The sequence below is a fragment of the Lachnellula hyalina genome (genome assembly GCF_007821495.1).
Source record: "Lachnellula hyalina strain CBS 185.66 chromosome Unknown contig00097, whole genome shotgun sequence".
Lineage (NCBI taxonomy): Eukaryota > Fungi > Ascomycota > Leotiomycetes > Helotiales > Lachnaceae > Lachnellula > Lachnellula hyalina.
Genome location: NW_022157211.1, coordinates 56,918 through 82,746, shown reverse-complemented (window position 1 = coordinate 82,746; position 25,829 = coordinate 56,918). Strand labels below are relative to the sequence as shown.

At 47.4% G+C, this 25,829-nt stretch overlaps 6 protein-coding genes across 6 annotated transcripts; 4 read left to right on the top strand and 2 right to left on the bottom strand.

Moving 5' to 3' along the window:
• Window positions 1-3,618: 3,618 nt before the first annotated feature.
• spt3 (SAGA complex subunit) lies at window positions 3,619-4,763 on the bottom strand (the record flags this gene model as incomplete). Its single annotated transcript, XM_031151533.1, has 3 exons — window positions 3,619-4,452; window positions 4,553-4,642; window positions 4,722-4,763. 3 exons carry the CDS (start codon window positions 4,761-4,763, stop codon window positions 3,619-3,621), a joined length of 966 nt encoding a protein of 321 aa, XP_031004140.1.
• A 1,303-nt stretch (window positions 4,764-6,066) lies between these two features.
• On the top strand, window positions 6,067-6,465 carry cns1 (Hsp70/Hsp90 co-chaperone; the record flags this gene model as incomplete). The annotated part of the gene is made up of 1 exon (XM_031151532.1): window positions 6,067-6,465. The coding sequence occupies one exon, from the start codon at window positions 6,067-6,069 to the stop codon at window positions 6,463-6,465; it is 399 nt and encodes a 132-aa protein (XP_031004139.1).
• Window positions 6,466-6,953: 488 nt separating this feature from the next.
• Window positions 6,954-8,553, bottom strand: LHYA1_G006595 (uncharacterized protein; the record flags this gene model as incomplete). Its single annotated transcript, XM_031151531.1, has 4 exons — window positions 6,954-7,834; window positions 7,886-7,970; window positions 8,021-8,136; window positions 8,193-8,553. The coding sequence occupies 4 exons, from the start codon at window positions 8,551-8,553 to the stop codon at window positions 6,954-6,956; spliced, it is 1,443 nt and encodes a 480-aa protein (XP_031004138.1).
• A 2,808-nt stretch (window positions 8,554-11,361) lies between these two features.
• Window positions 11,362-11,807, top strand: LHYA1_G006594 (uncharacterized protein; the record flags this gene model as incomplete). Its single annotated transcript, XM_031151530.1, has 2 exons — window positions 11,362-11,439; window positions 11,544-11,807. 2 exons carry the CDS (start codon window positions 11,362-11,364, stop codon window positions 11,805-11,807), a joined length of 342 nt encoding a protein of 113 aa, XP_031004137.1.
• Window positions 11,808-11,844: 37 nt separating this feature from the next.
• TOP2 (DNA topoisomerase) lies at window positions 11,845-16,854 on the top strand (the record flags this gene model as incomplete). The annotated part of the gene is made up of 4 exons (XM_031151529.1): window positions 11,845-12,198; window positions 12,251-14,968; window positions 15,015-15,281; window positions 15,331-16,854. The coding sequence occupies 4 exons, from the start codon at window positions 11,845-11,847 to the stop codon at window positions 16,852-16,854; spliced, it is 4,863 nt and encodes a 1,620-aa protein (XP_031004143.1).
• A 4,329-nt stretch (window positions 16,855-21,183) lies between these two features.
• RABGAP1L (Rab GTPase-activating protein 1-like) lies at window positions 21,184-24,386 on the top strand (the record flags this gene model as incomplete). Its single annotated transcript, XM_031151528.1, has 3 exons — window positions 21,184-21,654; window positions 21,703-22,316; window positions 22,367-24,386. The coding sequence occupies 3 exons, from the start codon at window positions 21,184-21,186 to the stop codon at window positions 24,384-24,386; spliced, it is 3,105 nt and encodes a 1,034-aa protein (XP_031004142.1).
• Window positions 24,387-25,829: the final 1,443 nt, after the last annotated feature.

Sequence of the window (25,829 nt, the reverse complement as noted above, 5' to 3'; positions counted from 1 at the left end):
AATGTCTTCAACTCCAGACAAATTGACGGAAAGCTATGGCGACTGTGGCATCTTTGTGGTCCCGATGCCCCAGCAGGTATTTCGCCCAGGCAATGGAGAAAGGATAAGAGTATCTACGATCATGGCTCAGCCTGTCTTGTAGGCCTAAGTGAGAATGACAAGCGAGATATTGCGGCCACTACGCAACTCCTCGAGGATGAGTTTATGGCAAATAAAATTGCTACGGCATCCCAGCATCACTTGCGAAGTGCATCCAAATTGGACAGAATCTCATCGATTCCGGATTCTGGAAGCTGGCCTCGATCCATCTCTAGCGAAGAACCTCGAAAGGATGCATCTAAGCTTACAATACCCTCTCCATCGCCAGTGCCAGTAAAGCGAAATTCGAACAATACGAGGGCGCTTTCCTCACAATCCACACCTCCTCCCAAAAGACAAAAGATATTGCCAAGAAAGAATGTACGCATCCAACTCAACCTCTTTGCTAATCGAAAGCTGATCATTTGTAGCCAGCAAATTCTGAATCTGATCTTCGTAGTTCAAAAAGAAGGGGAAAGAACATGTCAAGTTCGAAGACAGTCTCCTCATCTCTCCTGATTATTGACGAAACCGATGATACTCACACGGATGGCTCTCTTTCTACTCTTTCAAATACTCCCGAAATAGAGATGCGGCACAGCTCCGAAATACAAGACATCAACTATCCAATACATACAACTACTTCGGGTACAAATTCGGCCGAAACTCAGGCTCCAGAAGAGGCAAGCAAGGAAACACAACTGAAACCGAGTTCCGACAAAAGGAAATTGGAAGCCGAGGTAGTACTAGACAAAGTGTGCGATGGATGTCAAGTTAGGTTACCTACTCGAAAGCTCAAGCACTTCTGCGAGCATTGTTCACACAATAGGCTACAGACCTTGAATCAACCCATATTGCCAGATGATCTTCAAACCCAGGTAATAGGCCAGCGAAATGACGGGAGGCTGCAGTCCGCACATTCCAAAATTGCAATTCTCGAAGAACAACTGCGTGAGAAGGAAGACGCTTTGAAGATGGAAAATGAAGCTTTAAAAGCGAAGGAGCAGGAAGTTTCCTTCGTGAACGCAGCGGCGAGAAAAAGAGACTCATTTTTGTCCTGGCCAATGGAGAAGGTGATAGCTGATCATCTCAAAGAAACCAAAAAGCTCAATTTGCAACTCAATAATCGGAGTTCATGGGGAACTTTTACCAACCTTAAATCGACGAGCGGGGATCGATTTTCAACTAGACACGCTAATGATTGTTTCCAGGCTCTGTATGCACAAGCTGAAGATATACCGCTCTACCATGATAGCGACACGAAACTTTTGACTCCGCCCCTAGAACAACATGCAGCTCTAAAACGACTAGTTCACCGAATCCTGAGAGCAAACAATGTGGATTTAGTACAAGAAAAAAGCGCATTTGCGAAGATTTTACTTCTCGGTCCCAGAGCATTTATAAGAAGCTTGACCAATGCTGCCTTGCAAGACTGGGTATTTGAGACAGATTTTCCTCTATTTGATGACGAGCGATCAATAATATTGAGAAATTATAGGATAGCGCTTCTTGAACAAGGTTAGACTACACTCGAATCTCTGAATATCGCTCTATATCTAACCAACTTCAGATGGCCCCGTTGCTTTACGAAATCTAGATCTAGCTGCATTGGTTCCGTTAATCCGAGACGAAACCTTCCAAAACCGGACGATTCCCAAAAAAGCAAAGCAATTAGCGATCGAATTATCCCAAACACTTGCACTCCTCTACAGCAATGCCCCGCGGCCTCAAAACATCTCAGACACAAGCTGTGACGATTTCGCCACGTGGGGAAGTGACCAGGAGACAGCGTCAGAAAGGGAAAACTGCCTCATTCAACTCTTTATAGAAGCCCTGAAAACAAAAGCCGAGACCAGTCTTAATATCGAGGATTATGAGATGGTAACCTTCCCTCCGGGCACGAAATATGACAAGAACGCAATGGATGTAGAAACTAGGGACGGGATACATTGCAGAACGGGCAATTTCGAAGATAAAAATGTTGAGCTATGCATTCAAGCTGCTGTTTATTCGTACCCAAGACAAGAGCTGTCGGAAAATGCCTCAGTTGCGGAGGCAGTCATTCCGGTGAGGAATTTTGTGACAACGACGGAGAGGGAAAGAGCTAATTCCAGGCCATTTGTTAAAGGAGTCGTTATCTTGGTTGATTAGGACTACTGGTTTGAACAACTGGTTTGAATAACTGGTTTTCAATCTGCGAGCGCTGTCACCAATTGTTTTGGGCCTTGCTTCCATTCTGAGAGTGGAGTGGGTCGTGACCTCCCCTTTTCACTCGCTTAACTTTTATCTGCTCCTTCCGCTGGAGTACAACCAACTTCTTATATCAAAGCGTGACGGTTGTTCTATTGTCCGAATTATCATGTTTTGTATGGGGATGTCCCTAAGGCTATATACGTGACATTATCCTCCGCTTCTCAATCTCCATTCTTAGGAATTTGGCATATACATCATCAGATGTCGCGACGGATGAACCTGTATCCTCCCAGATGTCGCCTCTATTAAATGCGCTATGTTCTTTGACACAAATCTCGAGCAATTTCTCATATCTTGCTTCCGGGCCAACCGCCATAATAGAGCAGAGGATGTTGTATCTTGCCGCCCGCTCGATGCTCTATTGATGGTGAGACTTGTAGGTTGTCGAATAGGCATAGGCGCAACTGATTGCCAAAACCATAATCCCCACTGATAGAACCTCGGTGAATACCCACCATGTCCATCCGTACCATTCCGGGGTAAATGCTGGATTGAACGCCATCTGAGCAGTTGGCTTTATGCTTACTGAAGTATTAGTCAAATAATCCGATAACGTAGAACTAGAGGAATATCTTTCGGATTTCTAACAACGTCAGGTTTACTTCTCTTAATGTGCCGAGGGGAGATATCACATATTACCTGGGTTTGTATACGCTATCCGTACTGCTTCGTGCTGTCAGATTTGTGGGTGTTTTTGGATAGATTTTGGTGAAAAGAAATTTGGAAGAATTTGTGGTTATAAGAAGTGCTAGCTAGTGCTGCTTCCCGGATAGCGGGCCATAAATTTATAGTAGTGGAGGCGAGCTTGGGGCTACGATGCACTTGGGGTACAAATGACGTCTAAATTCAGAAATGGCGCTTCCAAAGTACCCAGCTCACTCCTTGTATTAATTTATAAATATTCGAAACAAGTTAAAAGTGCTAATCTGATTCGGTAAGTCCTTCCGATTATCCGTTTCCATAGCCATCTCATGGAGTTTGGGTTGACATTTGCCTCATCACACTGGCAGCGTTGTTCTTTCTACTCGATTTGCTCAAGTTTAATCGGCTATGAGCCTACCAGCCAGGATGATGGGCATGAAGCATTTAAAATATCTCTCAGCCAGCCAATACCACTTGATATCAGCTTCTCGCCCTTTCTGCACGTTCAGCTATCATATTGCTTGTGAGAAGTTGTACAGTACGATGAACCTAATGCTGCCTGGTATTCCAAACTCCAATAACCTTTCCGTCCGATCCAACACCAAGATAAACAAAGCTCAGAACTAAACCACGTTAGTAGATGTATCACAGGATTAGAGTAATTACACATACTAGTTTCAAAGGAGTACGATTCAAGCCTCTAGTAAAGTTGCACAAAGCACGTTGCTTGTTCGGCCGTTGTTGCAGTCTCCGGAAAGCTTCTTGTATATGACGAGTCTCGACAGGAGTGCGACCTTCGGAAGGTGGATCAAACAAACCAGTGAACTTGCGCTTCTTGCCTTGCTGCTCTCCACCTGATTTTTCCTTGCCTAAATCCTCCTGCTCCTTGATCTTGAGAGCTTCTTCGGTAAGCGTTTGGACGATCTCGAAAGTAAGAAAGCCGAGAATATCGACAATGTCATCGTTTGGCTTCGAATCAGTAACCACGCCAAAGCCAGCCCATTCCTTAAATCGCTTGCCCTTGCGGAAGGTGAAAGATGCTTGTCGGTATTCAGACCAGGTGACATACTCCTCCTTGGTCATCACTTTTGTGCGCTCATCGGCTTTCTTAAGGCGTTGCAGAGTAGCATAATTCATTTCTTCTTCGTCCTCGTCCTCCTCATCTTCTCGTTCGGGGACTTCGGCATTGTAAAATGATGGAACTTCCCAGGGCAGCCCAACTTTGGCTTTCTTATTCTTCTTGGTCGTGTCGACGACAGGTCCTCCGGCAACAGCGCCGACAGGTTCATCCCCAGTTCCAAGATCCCCTTCGCCTCCTTTGTCGTCAGAGTCCTTAACATTCTTTCGAACATCCTTCCAGGAGAGGAAAGTACGGAGACGAGAGACTTTAGCAACGTCATGGCGAATCAAAAAAATCAGGTCGTCCGTAGAAATAGACCTGCTACCTCGGCGAGAAGCTTGTTCCGTACATTGTCGTAGCTGAGGAGGTCAGAAACCCGATGTGTGATACTGGAGGGGGAATGAAGGGCCGCAACGCATCGGGGGTTAGTCGGAAAATGACTGAAAAAGCATGACTTACCATCTCTATGACTTGTTGTCTTACAATTTCCTCGATCATTCCAGTTGTTTCGGCGGAAGCTTCAGCGGTCTCTCCAGAGACATACATCATCTATGAAGTAGAGTTAAGCAATGAAACGATTGCAGTGGTGACAGCCTGGAATAAGACAAAAAATATGCAATTGGCTCACCTGCTGGATCTCCGTCCGGTACTTTGCTGTCTTGTCCGCCATCTTTCCAAAGTCAGATTGTACTTTCTGATCTCGAGCTTACTCGCTTCTGCTGCGTCTGGTTGGATTCCCAACCTCCCAAGTTGTTTCTACAAATCTCCGTCTCCGAACCAAGATGTGGCAAATGCAAGGGCTTTAAGCAATATCGATATTCTGAATATCGATGGTTGTGTATCCAAGGATGTATCCAGGATTGTTGTTAATATTGCGGTCTAGATTTCAAGAAGGAGAGGAGTACAGCCATGCTCATCGATTAAAACAAGCGCGGCTGAGTCAGCATCTCAGTCTTTCCTTCTTTCAGCAAACTACTGTATCATCCACCCCGCGTTCTGCTTATCGTGATAACAATCCGCCCCGCTCCGCCCAAAACTTTTTCTCGACAATAAACGAAACACCACCATTGTACCCAAAGCCAAGATGAAGATCGAAGAGATCTCGGACGATTTCAAGGAATCTGTAAAGGTCCCCGATCCTCCTCAAAATGCGGAGTCACTCCGGGGACCAGAAGACCTTCTCACCCAAGCAATGAATGCCTACGCCTCAACCTCTTCAGGACCAGCGGCCCCGAATGAAGATGGCAGTGCGGGCCCTCAACTGCCCCCATCAATCGCAAAGTTTCGGAACAGATCCACCGATGAAATCTTGGCAGATCTGAACAAGTCCCCGCTATTCATGACCGATCTGGAAGAAAATGATGATCTCGAGGCTCTGAGAGCGTTGGCATATGAAGGCACGCCCGAAGAGGTAGCACTAGGTTTCAAAGACCGCGGAAACGAGTGCTTTAAGGGCAGAGATTGGTTCAATGCAAAGGAGTTCTACAGACAAGGCATCGAGGTCCTGTTACTAGAAATACGGAAGAGGCAAAAAGCCTCCCCAGACGAGCGGTCGAAGGAAGATGCTGAGGAGGTGAAGAGGGAGATTGGGATTTTGGAAGCATGTTTGGTGAACCGTGCTGCTTGTCATTTGGAGTTGAAGAATTATCGCAGCTGTACACAGGATTGTGGGAGTGCTTTGAGGATTAATGGGAAGAATGTGAAGGCTTATTATAGGTCTGCAAAGGCGCTGTTGGCGCTGGGAAAGGTTTTGGAGGCGGATGATGCTTGTGCGAGGGGTTTGGTTGTGGATCCTGAGAATAAGCCATTGAAGGCTGTGGCGCAGGAGATCATTAAAAAAAAATGAAGAGGTCACGGCAAGGTCGAAAAGGGAATTAGAGAGGGAGCAACGGAAGAGGTTGGAGGGGATAACGCTGAGGACTGCTTTGAAGGCCAGGGGAATCAAAGTCAAAAAGACGGCTCAACCTCCCGAGATGGAAGATGCGAAGATTCAGCTGGTTCCCGATCCAGTGGATCCGACTTCGACCTTGAGCTTTCCCACTGTACTGCTCTACCCCCTGCACCTGGAGTCGGATTTTATCAAGGCATTCAACGAAACCGAACCACTGGGTCACCACCTAAGTTACATTTTGCCTTTGCCCTGGGATAAAGAGGGGCTGTACAAACCCACTAGCGTCGAGTGTTATATGGAGACTATCAGTGGTGGCCTGATCAAAGTGGGACGAAAAGTCTCGTTACTGAAAGTGTTGACGTCGGGGAATGTTGAAGTGGTCGACGAGGTCGTGAAGATTTTCGTGGTTCCAAAAGCCAAGGCCGAAGACTGGGTTCTAGACTTCAAGAAAAAGAAAGCCGCTGATAAATCCAGCAGGTGAGGATCTACGATAGATTAGACGGAAGGCAAGACGGGGGTGTGAACCGAAAGTCCAAACCCCGCCGGAAGCTTGCTTGCTTCAAATGCAGGGCAACCAATTCAGTGATGATGCGAAGCGGCAATCAGTATGGGTAGCAGCAGCAAGAGCGCCTTGGGTGGCACAACCTTATCGAAGAGAAGCTTCTGTCCTGTGAGCAAGCCGGGGTTCACTTTGAGCAAAATGAGAGTTGTTGGAAATAGCCATCGTTGAATGCATTGCGAGGACCTATGAATACATGGATGCGCGCCAGTATAGACAAGAACATCAAAACAAAATCATCCTCCCATAGAACTCCAAACCAGAAATGCCAACATGTGAACCTATGCGCGTAATCTAATCCCCGGGCTGAACATCGATCCGTCTCACGCCTTTTCCATTTTCCTTTTCCGTTCATCAAGCGCCTGAAATGTATTCCGTCCCTTCAATCCATGATATGCTAGAGATACGCATTACATGGAGGTAGCGCGCCTTCTCTTGATCCTTGGGCCGTCCAGCTCATATGTCTCTCGAGAAGCTTCGGCACTGCACTCTCCATCCTGGACACTAAGTTTCATCAAGAGCCAAGCTGCCTTCTTATCCGCGCCTCCAATAATCACGTCCTCCATCTCCTTATCACTGCCCTTCCCATTGTCACTTACTTTGTCATCTGTGACACTCGCGCTCTCTGCACCATCATATTCATCATCTGCATCGACTTCATCAACTCGTCGCTTAATAGTCGGCCACATACCACCCATCGGGACGTCCGCAGAGCGGGGAATGGCACTGAGAATCGGATTGAGGCCTGGTGCGAGCTTATGGTGAGGCGAGACATTCATTGATGAATTGGCGCTGTGCGAGATCACGTTGTGCGGCTGCCAATTGTGCTGCTGGTTCAGGTTAAGGCTGCCAGCACTAACCGGTGTAATAGGCGAGCAGAAATACCCATCCCCACTGCTCGTTTCACTACCCCCACCATTCGTCTCCAAATCCGTATCAGTCGGCGTGCCATACGGACTATCGCATCCAAAAGTCCTCTTGAGATGAAGACGGCGACTTAGTCCATTTGGTGGCGTGGTGCGCATCTCAGAGATACGTTGCTGGGGGGAGTAGCTCTCGTGGGCAGACTTTGGAGTGGAGAAGCTGCTGTATTGTGTGCGGTAGTTCTCGGCTTCGGTAGTGGCTTCGACGACGATGGCTGGGTCGATAGTCCAGCGGCCGTGTTCGGGGGCTTCTGGTGGGACGCAGAGTGAGGGAAATGTTGGGCCGAAAATGGGGATCAACGCGCCCGCTATGTGTGCGCAAAAGGTCGTACAAACGGCGAGGGCGCAAGAATATGGCATCCAGTAACCTGACAGTTTGTGTTATAGAGCGATCTTTTGTAAACATTTGTGTTTCGTACCTTGTGCTGCCAATGCTCCGCCAGTAATGCTGTGAGTGATCTCCTTCAGGCCAGGGTTCATGTTGAGCATTTTTGCAGGTGTCGTCTGAACAATGTCAGTTCAGTCTTCAAATTTCGATGTGAAGGCTCTTTTACCTTGGAATATTTGCAGCATTTGAAGAAGGGTGTAATTCGAACGAGCCCAATGTTGTAGTCCCAAAATACTGTATAATTCTTGTCGTCTCCGGGGACTTTGAATGTGTACTGGAATACTGCAATCAGAATTAGTAAGGATCATCAGCTTTATCGAAATACAGGGTCATCTTACCTTCAAAACTTTCCCGTCCAGTCTTGTCAAGAAAGCTCTTCTTCTCGCTGTTATAAGGAATGTGACGGCAGTACTCCTGGATCTCCCCGAGCGGGAAGACTTGGAACTTCTGGACTTCGCTCATCGCTTCCTCGTCGAGATTTTCAAACGGCGGGTACCTTACCTCACCCTTAATCTTGCCCTTGGCAAAAATGGCACCGTCCTTAGTCATCTTCTGCTTCTTAACTAAAGGCTGAGTCGACAACTGAGGGCTTCCATGAGTCGAAGACGAAGTACAGAGCGACACCGAGGGACTTGATGGCAATCGTATACCTCGCGGTTCTGACTTGACAGGATTGAGGAGAGATGCCACGGAGAACATAGCGGTGAGCTTTTGGAGTGGCTGGTGGTTCTGGGTCTCTAATTCTGCAAGTTGAAACTGCGCTCTTCGGTGACGAACAAAATTCTTATCAGCGTAAAGCAACTCAAGCGGAAAAGGCACTGGAACAGGAGATCCAGATAACTAGTGTTTTGGAAATGGCAAACAGAGAACCAGCAACAAATAGTTAGTGGACTCTTATGAGCAATTGGGGAAATAATGAGCTTGAGCAGCAGTCTTTCTTCGATTCCTACTAGTGGTGCAGGTTCCTGCAGTCAAAATCCCGTCCCAGTAATATGTTTGGTTACTGTCCAGCGATCTCGGTGCAGAAGGTCTCTTTGTTGGCGCTGTCTAGGAACCGGCCAGGTAGATGTCGTCCGTTTGCACGTCTCCACCGCCTATTCGTAAGAATCGAGGATGAGCTCACACCGTCCTGTTGCTATGGCCGGGTCAAACGTACTGTGAGTCTTTGGCTCTCCGATCGGTCCGAGATAATATTTGCCCTTAACTGTTTTTCTTGAGCGGAATAAAAATTTGAATGGGCTATAATAGAATAAATTCGGATATGATGGAATTGTGGTTTAAACGACTTTAAAGTGCTTCTGTATAGATTCTACGCTCCCGTGCCCGTCGCCATGGAGCCAACATACCTACAAAGCAACCCGCATACACATACTAGAGCAGCTATCGAGGGAGGGTGCTTCACCAGACCGTGTTTCACTAAACCTCATGGGAGCGGAATTGCCGAACGAAAGAGATAGCAACCGGCTGCATGACAGCAAAAGGGTTGTCTTTGCACACTCAAGATGAGAGTTTGACACCAACAGCTCTGGTGTCACTTCCCGATAGGGAACATAGCTTGTTTGGAAATGGGTAGGAGTATAGCTGGGCACACCTGCTGGCCAGGAGTCTTGGGCCGGCTGGCTGCAGTTCTTGCGGGTGCGCTAACATCGCCGACTAGCATTTCATGAAATCGGACAAAGAATTCTCAGCAATTAGGACGAAAGTTCAGGCTCAACTTGCTTGACTCGATGCACGTGGACAGCATTCCTCCAACGCCGACTTGGTTTTCAATAATAATGTGAGACGAGGGCGTTATATTGATCTCATCACGTCTGATGTGTTCTGTCTTAGAAGATCTGAGGCCTGGAAAAGATCTCATATGTATCCCTGTCGTGGGAGCTATGCTCCTATCCGTGCCCATCACACACTGCTCCTCCTGCTCTTGAAAGAACTTCTACGGCCCTTCGAGAAAGGGAGTTAGGTGATCTTCGTGCCCGCAACTAATGTGGGGGCTGCAGCTGTCACTTGAAAATTAGAGTAAGCCCCCAAGACAATCATGCATGCACGCGCATGGCGGGATATTTGGTTGGGGAGTCTTCATTCTGTCGTCTGGATGTCTGGAACGTTTGCCAATTAGCAGCGGCTTGCAGAGGTGACGAAGTAAGCTGGTCTTGGTAGCGCCTGGCATATGAAAGAACGGCAGTTAGGATTCGGGACTTTGACCACTGGCATAGTTCAACACCGCTCAAATATCCCGAAGTGATCGAGAAAGCTAGAAACGAGAGTAGAGCGGAACTAGGACGCAATCATCCAGTGCAAAATAACCAACTCTTAGAGAATAGATTGCATTGTATGCTCGACCTCGAGTCGCAGTCTAGAACAAGGTCAACATGTACAACGTAATCGGGCTGAACCTGCACGCACCCATAAAGTCCATGCGGCGACTCATGCGATTTAGGCCAACCACGTTGTCGCCTATGCACATCGACAAACGGAGGAAGTAGGCAATGTATCGCGGTGGTTCGATTGGTTAGAAGGTGGATAATGCTCGTAAATCTCCTGATACCGGTACTCGAAGACATCTTCGTGGGGTGAAAGGGGTGCAGGAACTTCCTTGTCCGATACGCTTCGCAGAATTATGGCAGACTCCTGCCAACAATGACATATTATCTTGAGTTTTTAAGTATGGAAAACGCAGGATACAGCTTAATAACAAGACGCCCAGAACAAACGATCAAAACAAATGACAGGGACAGATACGCCTCATAGGGAGAGAGTCCTGCAGGTACGTCCAGATCGAGCAATCAGTCGCACAGAAAAGGTGACTTCATCTTCGTTCCGGACATGCTTCTGACAGCCGTTGAAGTTTCAGATCACTTGAACGCGTGGAGTACATGTACAAAGATATTTTGGGTCCTTACAGCCCTCCACCATAGGGATAGAGATTGTATGACGCTCCGGGAGTTGTGGACACGGGTTTGTGCATGCTCTACGTCGGAAACATCCATCATGGCGAATTCGTTCGAGGAGTTCCACAGGAGTTCTACGAAGGAATATACCGGCAGAAGTGCGATCAGTCACCTTCTCATTTTGGTAGAGTATTGGAGAATCGGAAATGGATGTGTTTACGGGCTGGTACCTGATATGTCGGGGTCTAATGCTCGGAGTGAAGTGAATTTATACAGAGATTGAGCCTCAATTTACCGTATGGTAGAAAGCATTCGCTTAGGGAAGTCACCCCTCACATAATGCTTCCGAAACAGGTTAGCGCCGTTGTAACGCGTCAAACTTCACAGGTAAACAACACCATCAAACAACAGGTTTGGCCCGTCTCCCGTTACCTACTTTGACAACCCACTACCCTCGAAAACAACAATCATTGTGCGACGACGAGTCTCTCTTTCAGTCATTCTTTTATGAGCTCCTAATTAGCGAGAACCAGCTCGGTCGCACCGCCTGGTCAATTGGCCTCACTCCCCTATTTCTGTCCTGTCTGAAGCCGAGCGCGTCGAGCCCACGCAGTAAAACATGGATGACTCCATAATAGAGGACTCGGTCATGGATGACTATAGTGATTCTGACGGCTTCTCACCTGTTGCAGCTCCTGTGAGTAACCTGGTTCCTGGCGACTCTCCGTACTTTCCTCTCCGTACCTGTCCTCCTCACTTTCATGCAATAATCCGTCAGGCGCTAATCCTCGATCTCTACAGAAGGCCAAGGCCAAGGCTGCACCCAAGAAAGCTGCTGCCCCGAAGGCCCCAAAAGCCTCCAAGGCTGTCCCGAAAAAGACGGTTCAGACTACCTTAAAGATGGCCAAAACCGCACCAAAGAAGCGTCCCAAGCCCGACAGCGACGACGACGAAGATGGTTCCCCATCTGCTGCCGACCCTTTCGACGAGGAATCCATGCTCTCCAATACTCCACCAAGCGCGAAGAAGCAAAAGAAGGCCCCTGCTACAAAGAAAAAAAAATAGTAAACCTCTGCAAGACATTGCCAACGAGAGTATGAACATGGACGGACCAGCCGACTCTAAACCTTCCGCCAAGGATAAATCGGTTACGGACAAGTATCAGAAACTCACCCAGCTTGAGCACATTATCAAGCGTCCGGATACATACATTGGATCGGTCGAGCGTACCGAACAACAGATGTGGGTTTTCAACTCCGAGACTTCACAGATGGAGGATCGTAAAGTTAGCTTCGTTCCTGGATTGTATAAGATCTTTGACGAAATTTTGGTCAATGCTGCCGATAACAAACAAAATGACTCTAGCATGAAGTCCATTAAAGTGGTTGTTGATCGTGAGAAGGGCGAGATCAGCGTCGAGAACGACGGGGCTGGTATTCCCATTGAAATTCATCAGGTGAGACAATCTAAGAATCTTTGCTTTGTACACTTGCTAATGCAAAACACAGAAAGAGAAGATTTATATTCCGGAGATGATTTTCGGCCACCTGCTGACTGGATCAAACTACAATGATGAAGAGGCCAAGACCACTGGTGGTCGAAACGGGTACGGAGCCAAGCTTTGTAATGTTTTCAGTACAGAATTTACTCTTGAAACCCAGGATTCCAAGAGAGGCAAGAGATATAAACAAATCTGGACCGACAACATGAGCAAGATAGGCAAAGCCAAGATCTCGGCAAGCAAGTCCTCGGATTTCACTCGCGTTACCTTCACGCCTGATTATGCGAGGTTTAAGATGAGCGGTATCGATGATGACTTTGAGGCCTTGGTGAAGCGCCGAGTTTACGACTTGGCAGGCACAGTAAAGGGCGTCAAAGTTTCCCTTAACGGCAGTGTGTTGAAGCTAAATTTCGCCAAATACTGTGAGATGTATGCAAAAGCTATCGGCAGGGAACGTGGAATCGAAGAAGGTGTTCAGCCTGCCATACAGTCTGTCATAATTGAAGACCCTAAAGCCCATGCGTCTTGGGAAGTCGGCTTTGCCGTATCTAATGGATCCTTCAACCAAGTCTCATTCGTTAACTCGATCTCGACCACTTCGGGTGGTACCCATGTCAACTACATTGCCGATCAAATTTGTGAAAAGCTTCTAGATGTCGTCAAGAAGAAGAACTCGAAAGGAGCCCAGTTGAAAACCAACCAAATTCGCAACCATATCTTTCTCTTCGTTAACGCCCTAATTGTGAATCCTGCCTTTACATCACAAACAAAGGAGGCACTCACAACTAGACCCAAGCAGTTTGGCAGCACGTGTCTTCTAACAGACGGGTTCCTAAAGAAAATTGGGCAAACGGATGCCGTTCAAAATATCTTGAACTTCCAGGCTGCAAGGGCTGACCAGCAACTGGCCAAGAGCGATGGCAACAAGCGTTCACGCATGAGCAATGCTAAGCTTGTCGACGCAAATCTTGCTGGCACAAGACGTGGTCATGAATGCACGTTGATTCTTACCGAAGGAGATTCAGCCAAAGGTCTTGCTGTTGCTGGTAGGGCGATTTTGGATCCTGACCGCATCGGAGTGTTCCCTCTGCGAGGAAAGCTTCTCAATGTCCGAGATGCAGGTGTTGACCAGATCTCGAAGAATGCCGAAATCCAAAACATCAAACAATTTCTCGGCTTGAAGCACAAGCAAGTCTATAAGGATACCACCGGCCTACGATATGGACACCTAATGATCATGGCCGATCAAGATCACGACGGTAGTCACATCAAGGGTCTTCTGATCAACTTCCTTCAGGTTCAGTTTCCCAGCTTGCTCAAGCTGCCTGACTTCTTCCAGGAGTTTATCACGCCTATTGTCAAAGTCTGGAAGGGCCCAAATCCCAAGAAACCCATCCATTCCAAGTCATTCTTTACCATGCCCGAATATGAGAGTTGGAAAGACAGACATGAGAATGACAGAGGTTGGAGACACAAGTACTACAAGGGTCTGGGTACCAGTTTGCCCGAGGATGCCCAGGTCTACTTCTCTAACCTTGACCAACATTTGAGAGAATTCGAAGTAATAAAGCCGGAAGAGGAAGAGTTGATTGACCTTGCTTTTTCCAAAAAGAAGGCTGATGCGCGTAAGATTTGGCTTGGAAACTTCCTTCCTGGAACTTATCTCGATCATTCAACCAAGACTTTGACCTACGATAATTTCGTGAACAAGGAGCTGATTCTCTTCAGCATGGCTGATAATCTTCGATCAATTCCTTCGGTCATTGATGGCTTTAAACCTGGACAGCGGAAGGTCATGTTTGCATGCTTTAAACGTAATTTGGTTCGAGATATGAAGGTCGTTGAATTGGGAGGCTACGTTTCCGAAAACACTGCTTATCACCACGGTGAAGCATCTATGCATATGACTATTGTTGGTCTCGCCCAGAACTTTGTTGGATCCAACAACATCAATTGCCTTGAGCCTAGTGGAAATTTTGGTAGCCGACTGGCAGGCGGTGCTGATTCTGCAAGCCCCCGTTACATCTTCACGCGACTATCGCCATTCGCCAGACGAGTCTTCTCTGCGCTTGATGAGCCACTTTACGAACACAATATCGATGACGGAAAGAAAATCGAACCCACTATGTACGCTCCTGTTGTGCCTATGGTTTTGATCAACGGTGCCGACGGTATTGGAACTGGCTGGAGTACCACTATTCCCAATTATCATCCCCTTGATGTTGTAAAGAACTTGAAGCGTCGCATGGGCCGTCTTGATAATGATGGAGAGGAAAAGCCATTCGAGACAATGGTGCCATGGTTCCGAGGCTGGAAAGGCATACCCGAAGAAGCTGGGCCGAACCGCTACGCCTTTAATGGTGTGGTGAGGGAGGCTGGAAACAACGAGGTTGAGATCACCGAGTTGCCCATTCGTACATGGACCGACGACTTCAAGGGCAAACTGGAAGATATCATCAAGGGAGAGAAGGTCCCGTCTTTCATCAAGGATTACAAGGAGTACAATGATCACAAGAGCGTTCACTTTGTAATCCAATTAGATGAAAAAAATATGAAGGGTGCCTTGTCTGATGGGCTTGCTGAAAGATTCAAGCTCAATAAGACGGTAGCAACTTCCAACCTGGTTGCCTTCGATACCCGAGGTCAAATCCGAAAGTACGAGAAGGTTGAAGATATCATGGATGAGTACTATGTTTACCGGATGTCAATGTACACGAAGCGAAAGGTGTGTCTTCATGTCACTGTTCAAGACTTCTACTAACCCTTATCAGGCATATTGGTTGGAAAAAATGGATAACGAGTATCGGAAACTTCGAAACCAGGCTAGATTTGTTACGGAGATCATTGAGAATAAACTCGTTGTATCAAAGAAGAAGAAGCCAGTCCTTGTCGCAGAGTTGAGACATCGCGAATACGAAGCTTTCCCTAAGGTCAAGGATGCTCAGAAAGCTGGCGAGACCGACGATGTCATCGAAAATGACGATGAAATGGCTGCCGACGAAGATTCAGGAGCCAGAGATTTTGATTATTTGCTCGGAGTGAGTAAAATTCCATTTACCTAGGTGAAGCCTTGCTGACAATATGCAGTTACCCATTTGGTCTCTGACACAAGAACGCGTTGATAAGTTGAAGGCCCAGATGGTCGGCAAAAAGGAAGAGCATGACATTCTTGCAAGGCGAAGTGAAAAGGACCTGTGGTGCGAGGATCTTGATGCTTTCGTCGAAGAATGGGAGGTGCAGTTGAAGGAGGAGGATGATTACCAAAAGTCCATTCGCAACACCAACCGCCGAGCATCACGAAAGATCGGAGCGGGTAAGGGTGCGAAGGGTAAGGCTAAGAAAGATGATGACTACAATCCCAAACCTACCAAAGCCTCGGGTCCTCCCAAGGTCGTCAAAGTCGAGCAAAAGCCACATCAACGATTCCTCAGCATGTTTGAGAAGAAGGCAAAACCCACAGCCAAAGGTGGGCTTGGCTCTGATGGTGTAGAGGAAGATGAGGATGCTGGTTCTGGAATGTCAGACGGTGATTTTGATGCTTTGCAAGCCACCAAACCCGCGAAAGAAGCATCTAAGGCGCCCAGCGAGCAGCCCGGACCATCAAATGGCCGGACTAAACGCGCTGCTGCAGCTGCTCCAAAGCAGTGGATCATTGAGGATGACGAGTCTGAAAGTGATGATGACAAGCTGCTGGGTGATGTTGGTGCTATGGTCAAGGGTATTGGTGGTGGGGCCCCTCTGGACAATGCAAATGGACGAGTTTCTCTCTTCGCCATGTCACGTCCTGGAAGTAGTCACGGCAGAGCTACGAGCGTAAGCAATGATCTACCTAAAGTCAAGCCCAAGGCCAGCAAGACGTTTGATTTCTCTGATGGCGACGAGACAAACTACGAGATGCTGGCTAAATCGTCTCCTCACAAAGCACCTCCAGCGCCGAAGGATAACCTAGACAGCTTCTTGTCAGATGAAGATGAAGAAGACCTCGTGCCAATCGCCAAAAAGGTTCCTGCCAAAGCAGCAGCCCCTGCCGCAAAGGGTCCTGCAAAGCGAGCCCCAAAGCCTAGGGCTAAAGCTGCTCCAGTTGAGAAGCCTACCGAGCCGAAAGCACTCTCACCGGCTGCCAAAGCATACGCTGCGAAGCAGAGCAAGCTCAAGCTCACTTCGAAGGATGTCTTCAGCGACGATGATGAGGATTCAGAAATATTGATGGGAGACTCGCCGCCGCCAAAGCAGAGCAGAGCGAAGATGACTGTCATTAGTGATGACGAGGATGAAATGTCGCCACCACCCAAGGCCAAAGCTAAGCCTGCCACTTCTAAGGCCGCCGTGTCCAAGCCCACCAAGAAGCCGGCGCCAAAGAGGAAGGTGATTAGTGATGATGAGGACGAGGATGAGGATGTCGATATGGATGAGGAGCCGGTAAAGCCTGCCGCTGCTCCTGGACGTGGTCGCCCTGCACGAGCCGCTGCCGTTGTTGCAACCGCAAAGGCCTCTAAGCAGCCTGTCTATAATATCGACTCGGACGATGATGACATGGATGTTGACGATTTGGATGAGTCTGCCCTGGTTGAGGACGAGCAGAGCGAAGACGACTTTGATGATAGTGATTAAGCAAAGGAACATTTTCGGGCGTTGGAGGAATGGATATGCGGAGTAGTTTGCGGGCAGTCAGCATGGTTTTCGGATAACAGGTCTGCTTTTTTGCTTGCGGTCACTTTTATGGTTGTATGTTGTATGTATACTACTTTCCGAGGCTATTGCATTTCATCGTGATGCGTAACTTTCATTACAATACCGCAGTACCGTCCCTGCATGGGATGAAATATGATACGATCTGTATAACTATTACGTGTCTGTATGATTCGCCATTGTGAAGCGAGGGGGTACCGTCTTTACACTAGATCGACCTCCAGAATCGTTGTTGCCATGCTTCTATTCATTCCCAAGTGTACCGGCCGTGCGGTCGAGAAAGATCTACTACGAGATGATTCCCTTTGAATTTTACTAGCTCGAGACGCCTTGATCCATTTCTAACCCTTTACCTAGCGAATGCTGTTAAGGTATGGAATACCTCGGCGATACTTGATAACTTGTTATTCTGTTATTCTGTTATCCCTATATATCTGCAGCATGTGCATTGTTGTAACTTGTTTGAATCGGTGAGTCAATACCATACCTGAACTTATGTCTCGGTTTGGCAACCCTTAATGAAAATAGTAGAGACTTTAGGAAATTCATCTGATGAGGCCTTTGTTATATCTGTCCTTCCTGACTCAGAAAAGGTTGACTTTCATCCCCTTGTTCAGACTCATTAAAGCAATTTTGTCCTGCTTGCCATGATGTAATGTCGAATGTGTTTGAAAAGTAATAAATCCGGAAGAAAGAACTCACGAAGGAGTGACAACTTTGAACCAGAAATTGAGGCTAACAGAGCTGAATGTTGGTTCAGGCCCTCATATATGCTTCAAAATATTAAGGCGGATAGATCCTCCTTATGTGAAGAACGATGACTTCAGTCAGACTCTTGCATTGGGATCACCACCTGTCCTTCTATCTCCTGCAGCCTATTTCCTCTCAACGTAGTAGTACCCTTACGTCACACCATCCGCTTCTGCCTCTGCCTTTGCTTCTTCCTTGACCTCTCCCACTCTTCCTCTTCCTCTTCCTCCCGTTCTTGCGCTTCCTCACATGCGCTTTCGTAATCCTCGATTTCCTCCACATCCGTTTCCGTAACGCTACTCTCCTCATCCGCCGTTTGCAGATCACCGCTACTCGAGCCCTCTTCACCCTCCATATAATCTTCCTCCTCGGTATCCCCGACTTCTTCTCCAGTCACATGCCTATTACAACTCAGCCATCCATGCACCCCCAGAAGTAAGAGATGCACTCACGCATTGATGCTAGAATCCTCCTCGCTCTCCGTCCTACCATACATACTTATCAGCCCAGCCCCACTTGCGCCCATCCCGGGGTAAAAGCAAAGACGACTCACGCATCAGGATCCACCTCTGCAGCATCGTTTTCGATACTCCTGACCATGCAATCCTGGCAGAAGAGGTGCGTGCATTTCTTGTAGAAACAAAGCGGCCGTTCCGTGGAGGGGTTAGGTGGTTTGTTTGGCGGGAAAAGAACCTGGCCAAAGTGAATTAGTGGTGATTGTGGAGACGTGGGGGGATAGAATGGAATGGAAGGAGAACTTGCTTCTTTGTATCGGGCTAGTTGGAAACATTTACAGCAGTACCAGGCTGGCATCTTGATGAGGTTTGTTTGCTTGTGCCTTGTAGGTTGTTGGGAGCATGGCAGGCAGGTGAGTGAGTCGGTTGCCGTTGGAGCTGGTTTTGCCTGTTGGGGGGGGAGGGGGAGGGGGGTGAAGCGAGCATTATGGATTGTTCTTTGTGATCAATGTGGATCGAATGCTCCAACGTGGTGAATCAGGTTAAGGTGAATACACTTTTTCGATTCAAAGGGTTGGCGGTAGGGGAATGGGCTCAAGGGGGAGTTAAGCGAGATAGGGGTAACATCTGTTCTGGGTTGCTTATGAATTCTCAGGATTCATGAATCACATAGATTATCTGTAATATCAAGTGAGAATTGATAGAATCATGGGTTCCTGGGTTATATATGAATCTGGACTAAGATTTACGAATCATCTGAGGTGATTCACCTCTGGATAGAATGAAATCTAGACGTGAATCGCGGATTCTCTATATTCAAAGGCGGCCGCGAACACATCAAGCTATGGATTTCATATAAAGACATTAGTCATATAGGTTTAGCCTATCAGCTAACTAGCACTTTATGTAGATCTACGAGGATTGCCTAATCATAAGAACTTTCATATTTGTATATAGTCTACCAACGCTTTCCCCATCCCCTAGCCAAGTATCCGGGGCCCCTTCTCGCATCACTGACCAACATGTGGAAAACGTATTATGTATACAAACACATCCTACACGAACAGCACGGGCCCGTGATACGTATTGGGCTTAATGACTTGCATTTTTGAAACGCGGAGGCTATCCCGGCTATTTACAAAGCGGGCAAAGTTATGGGCAAGACGGAGTTCTTTGATGGGTTTACGAATGTTAATCCCAATCTGTTTGGGACGAGGGATGAAGCGGTAAATTCATAATGTCCTTTTTGTAAGGTTCAAGCTAGCTGACTGTTAATTTCAGAAGCTGCATTCTGGACGCCGACATCAAGTTAGTCATAGGTTCTCACAAGCTTCGATTGAAGAAATGCAACCCATTATTGACGGTCAAACGGGAATTCTCATCAACCATATCAAATGCTACGCAAAGACTGGCGAAATCTTTGACATGAAAAACCTCATATCCTGTTTCGTTCTAGACGTTCTCAGCGATGTAGCATTTGGGCAACCATTCAACGCGCAAATGTCCGGGCATGCGGACAAAATACCGGCTATCCTGCTTGATCGGGGATGGAGAGTTGGAGGGTGACCTTTTGTGCAGGGTGAGGATGAGAATGCCTAGAGGTGAGGAGTAGGATGTAGCGTAAGGTTGAATGAAACCTGTAAGGTCAATAGAGTCAAGAAGGACCTCGATGAGAACGAATCAACGGTCTATATATTGTATGTATGGAATAGGAATAGGAATAGGGGTTGTCACATGTCTTGAGAAACTGCTAGTTATTCTTTCAAGCAGTGAAAGTATATTAAGTAACGTGTGTACTATTAACAACTAATACGGCGATGCAAACAACAATAGAATGGCCTGAAATTTGAAGAGGCATTAACACCAGGTCATGTGAAGTAAGAAAAGGGGTAACACCGGCTCTTGCTAGTTGAGTGCCAAGAACAGCCGCGGCTCACTTGCTTCTCCCTTGAAACACTTGCACTAATCGAGAGCAGCTAAAAACAAGAACACAACGATGGATAAACCGTGTTGAGAAAATTCTCCAGCATGATAGAAAGAAATATGAATGTAAGTTGCTGGATAGAAGAATTAAGAAGTGAGAATCTCATCGAGATAGCACGGAGCATGCTTGAGCTTGAGCTTGAGCTTGATATCTTCCCCAGTATTGATTGATAAACGTGGGGCAGGGGCAGGGAAGGTAATTTGGCTTTATGCAGATAGTCAATGATATCTGGATTGGATTGGTCAAAAGTTGTAGAAACGGCTCCTGGAATAGCAGGAGAAAAGTCTAAATCACGCATCTGACGCCTCCAAGTTCTAACAGGTATGATTTTACCACCTTTTGACCATCTGTGGCATAATATGGCTAGGCGTATAACGAAGTGATGATTTACCTATCGGTAGATATGAGGTAATGTGAGGGGAGAGTTGTATATCAATAATCTACGGCATTGAAGATTTGGCCGTATCGAGAAGACAAGATTACAGATTGTTGATCAGCCCCTTTTCTAGAGATGTAGTGGTTTCCCGCGTCGTGACCAACCAATGAGCCGCCGCGAGCTAGACCCGCCTGCCGCTGCTGCACCCCTGAATGACCATCTGGGATTCCTCCCCATCCCAACGCCCATACAAGTACCTGACATTGCCATGCAACCTCACCGCCGCAGCATCCTCAATCCTTCATCGCCGTCGTTCTTTTACGAGGACATCCGCTCTTTAATGTCTCTGCCTGGGAAGGACTGTAACATATAATACTCCCCTGTGCTGCCGTGTTTTTATCCCCTCATTTATTTATACCTGAGTCGAAGTTGAAACAGCGAAACAATCCGGACCAACCGCAGAGCTGTTATTGGCAGCCAGTTATTGGCAGCCATTCCACTCCTTTGTGAAACGCGAATATTTACTTCCAACGAAGGAATTCGACACAATTGCCTCTCGATCGTCAGGAGGCTCGAGTTTGGAGGTCGTTTTGTGTGCGGTGATAAGGGAAGGAACTGCGGAAAGGAATTCATTCCTACATCTACAATTGGCTTTATAAATCTTAATTCACGGCCGCTCTTGCATTATGGAGTCCGAACAACACTACGATGGAGCTGGGGTGTCTCCAATCTCTCCAGTCTCTCCAATCGAAAAGAACAATGAGACATTGGCCCACGATTCAATGGTCACAGTCCGTCTATCCGAACCAGCACCATGTCCGGCTTTGACCGTTGATACCAACCTACAAGAAACCACAAAGCTAGAATCTGCCATCAGAGAAGAAGACACCGAGATCGAAGAGGATACAACGAGCGTGCAGACGCCCGATATAACGCTGGACGATGTGCAGGAAGAACAGGAGGAAAAAGAAGAATCGCCCAGGATCACCATGATGGATCCCAATGGTAACGAAGTCGAGAGCCCAATAGAACCAGACTCCGAAGGGCAATCAAGACGGGGAAGTGACAGCACAGAGGCTTCAGAACCAGAAGAAGTCAATTGGGAAGAGCTGGAGAAGACAGAAGAAAATGAGCCTCGAAATGAGTCTTCAGACGATGTACGCCCCCGAAATTGAGGCATGCTGATCTCTATGCTAACCCCTCAGTCTACTGCCCTATTACTGGCCAGACTAGAACAGGAAAATAACATGCTTGCAACGAATCCGAAATCCGGCATTGCGAAGGTCAAAGTGACGGAGACACTGGGAAGAAGGCAGTCGAGACCCCCATCTATGCAACACCTGAAAAGACTGGTGAACGGCCCAACTCCTCCCGCGCTGAGGTACTCGATGGTTGCTGCCCCTCCTATGACCGATCTCGAATTCTACGCAGCGCTTGTGCAAGATTACACCAGAACGGCACAATACCTGCCCACATTGTTATCGAAGAAAATAAGAAGTGGTGTTCCGCCACCATTGAGGGGTGTGGTTTGGCAGAGTATGTCTGGTGCAAGAGATAGGTTGCTAGAGGATCAATTCGACCGGCTCTGCGGGGAATCGAGTCCATACGAGGGGATAATTGGGAAGGATCTAGGCCGAAGCTTCCCAGGTGTTGAGATGTTCCGCGATCCAGAAGGAGATGGACAGCAAATGCTCGGGCGGGTGCTGAAATGCTTCAGTCTATACGATCACAAAATCGGGTACTGCCAGGGACTGGGCTTTCTTGTTGGCCCATTGCTTATGCATATGGGCGACAAACAAGCCTTCTGTGTTCTTGTCCGGTACGCTTCCCCGCTTGATAGACTGACATTCCTGTTCTAATATCTCACAGATTGATGGAACATTATGATCTACGAAACTGCTTCCTCCCTGATCTGTCTGGGCTTCATGTTCGAATCCACCAATTCAGCGAGCTCCTGAAGCAACATCTCCCGACCCTCTCTGCGCATTTGGCTGAACTTCAAATCGAGCCCGGATATGTTTCACAATGGTTCCTTTCCTTTTTCGCCGTTACCTGCCCACTACCAATGCTATTTCGGATATACGATGTGATCTTCGCAGAAGGCGCTTCAGAAACAATAATGAGGGTAGCTCTTTCGTTGATGCGGAAAAACGAACAGAAAATACTGGCTTGTAGTGAATTTGAAGATGTCATGCAACTATTGCTTTCAAGAGGGTTATGGGACGTATATCACTACAACGCGGACGAGTTTGTGAATGACTTTGTCAGCTTAACGGGTGTAGTCACACACGATAGCCTTCAAGCGTTGGAGCAAAGTTTCAAAGCTGGCACAGTCGACACTACAATTCCGACAGACAACATTGGCACGGCAGCAGCACGCTTCTTGGGACGATTATGGGCTGGCTCAAATTCATCGACAAAGTCTGCCAATTTGAGTCCGGGACTTGCGGCACCATCACGGCCGAGAAGCTTTTTACGGCGGTCACCTTCAAAACAAAGCCTTGCATCTACATTGAATTCGATGGAAGGTGGTGCGTCAGATAGTATGATGAGCGCTTCAACCGACGCTACCTCGATTTCTCGCGATTCATCAAACGCTGATAGCTCCTCAATCAAAACGCAATCTGTGCTGATAAATGCTTCAAAACAGAACAAGGAAAAAGATTTGCATGGGCAGATTGAGGATCTGTTAACCGCTCTTAGTGAGATGCAGAGAGATCACTCGATTCTTGCTAATCAGCTACAACGAGAACGCGAGGAGCGCGAGGAGGATCGACAAGCAGTCAAATCGCTGCTTGATGGATTGAGGAAGAAGACAAGCTGCGAGACTGTGAATACCTCTGATAGTGGCGAAAGTCTCGAGACAGTCAAGCCTGTTGAGGTTGAGGTCGAAATTGAGAACGTGGCCTTGGATGACGAAGACGACGATACTCTCCCTACCGAGTCGCCAAACCCCGATGAAACCTCCGCAGAAGACGCTTCAGAAGACCCCGAATATTTAGCTGACCAACTGTACGGTAACGACCTGTCAGCTTTGCTTGATGTTGTGGAGGAGCGGTTTTCAGCACCAGTGAACAACCGCCGATCGTCAATGATGCAGTCTAAATCACAACTCCGGGAAGAGCTGGTGCGATCAAAGGAGCAGCTCATTATTGAGGTCTCTAAAACACAGGACCTCAGCAGGCGCTTGTCGGAACAACACCAGGAGGTTTCTAACCTCCAGGACCAACTTAGGGAGAGCCACCATCATATCCGGAATGCTCATTCAGAGAAGCAGCGGCTAGAAAAACAGATACATAGTATTCGTGCTAGACAAAGCGTCATTTCGTCAACTCCAGACGGCAGCAAGGAAGCCGAGAGCGAGTGGCCACAGAGTGCTTCTAATGGAGGAGGTCTTCGCCAACTCAAACTTGGCCGTACCAGCTCCGTGAAAACCCAAACCTTCAACAAGCGTACCTCTAGTCTTGTCAACAACCCCGCTGTCATTGCTAAAGAAATTGAGAACCACAGCCTCGCCCAAAACATACCGGTCGAGACCGCTCCAGTGAAGCCGGATGTTGATGTTGATATCATTATTCTTGAGCTTGTACAAGCCAAGACTGCGGAAGCTATCGCGAGGCAGGAGGCGGAGGAATACAAAGCTAAGCTAGAGAGTTTGAAAAAACTGCTCGGTATGGGAAGCGGCGATTCTCCGGGCATTGCGGTTCATCGGCCTAGTCCTAGCGTCGCGAGTGTTGATCGCAGTGTGACGAGTTTAGGTGGGTATATGAATAAGCCGACGCCAAAGGTGGAGGCTGCGCCTGCAAGCACAAACGCAACAACTGGGGGCTTTTGGGGAGGGTGGGGAAAGAGAACTGTTAGCAGTAGCGGGGAGAAACCTGCTGTATAAGTGGTTTATATTTTGATTTTGAGGAGAGTGATGATGAGTTTAAATACCCAGGATGCCTTAGCTAGAACAGGTGGGAAATGAATACATATAGGCGCTACTTATTGAGATATTAATATTTTAATGACTTTATTATGTCTGCTGCTTTCGTTGTGCTTTCAGTCCAACGTGTCTTTGCGTATGATCTTCTTGGTTGTTTCATTGGGCAATGTTGAGGCAACACAATAATGAGTTTCTTGATGTTATAATTGCTATTGCTGTAGACTTTTTCCCTTGTTCAGATCCATAGCGCGGATGGGTCATTAATGAGATGCAAGTAGGTACTTGAGAGAGTGGTTTTCGTGGCATAAGAGTAATGCACGTTTAAGAGTAGGCTGATTTTACAAAGCACCAAAGAAAATTGCAAGGGAAGCCAAGATGAAAGATGCGTTTTTTCTCTTTTCCCCTTCTGGATTAATACAGAGTAACTAGATGGACGAGTGGAATAGCCTAACGCCACGCCTCCATGAACCTTACACCTAATAAATAAACATTGGATAATTACAGACAGCAAGCATTATGGAGGTACCGTTACTTTTACTATACTTCGTCAAATCCAGCACCCATTCACCTCAGGCGGAAACGTAGCAAACTGCGCCATAACCTCCAACGCCTTCTCCTTACTCAGCTTGCCGTCCGCTTTGCGCGCCTCGCTCGCCATCATGCGTAGGTAGTCGACGTAGTAGGCTGGCGTGAAACTGTTGTAGAACTCGGCGGGCGTGTCGAAGGGGTTGGCGAATGTGTGGATTGCATTTGGGGGTACGATTACGTAGTCTCCTGCAGAGGCTGTGTGTGTGCCTTTGTCTATTGGTTGCAGTTGGAGTTATTTGGTTTGTAGTTTATAGATTGTCTTTTTTGGAGATATGGTTTGGGGTGGGGTCTATGAGAAGGGGGGGGGGGAAGGGGAGTGGAGTTAGGATTGGGTATTACCGGTTGTGAAAAGGAATTTCCCTTTTGTGATCAGGAATGTCTCGTCGTGCATACGATGCCAGTGTAAAGCCGGGCCGGGGGTATTGGGCGCGATGGTTAGCATGACGGCGCCAATGCGGTTATCGGTGTTTGAGCCGTCTTCGATGATGCGGATTTTGACGGGGCCCATTTCTAGGATTTCTCCTTCGGTGGATTTAACGAGGGATATGTTGGTTGTTCCTGCCATGGCTTGGGGTTGGTAGATGATGGGAGGTGGAATTGCGGGGAAATCAAATATGTATGGCAGGAGATATAGTTGTTTCTTGATTGGATGGTAGGGGAATAGGTTAGGGGTTTAGTGGATAGAGAGGGGTTTGGTTGGGTTTGGGTTTATATGATACATATATATATATATATATTTGACATGCTGGGTGGAATTAAAGAGGAAGAGATGTGACTAGCATAAGGTTAAAAATAGACTTATGCGTCATCTTTACG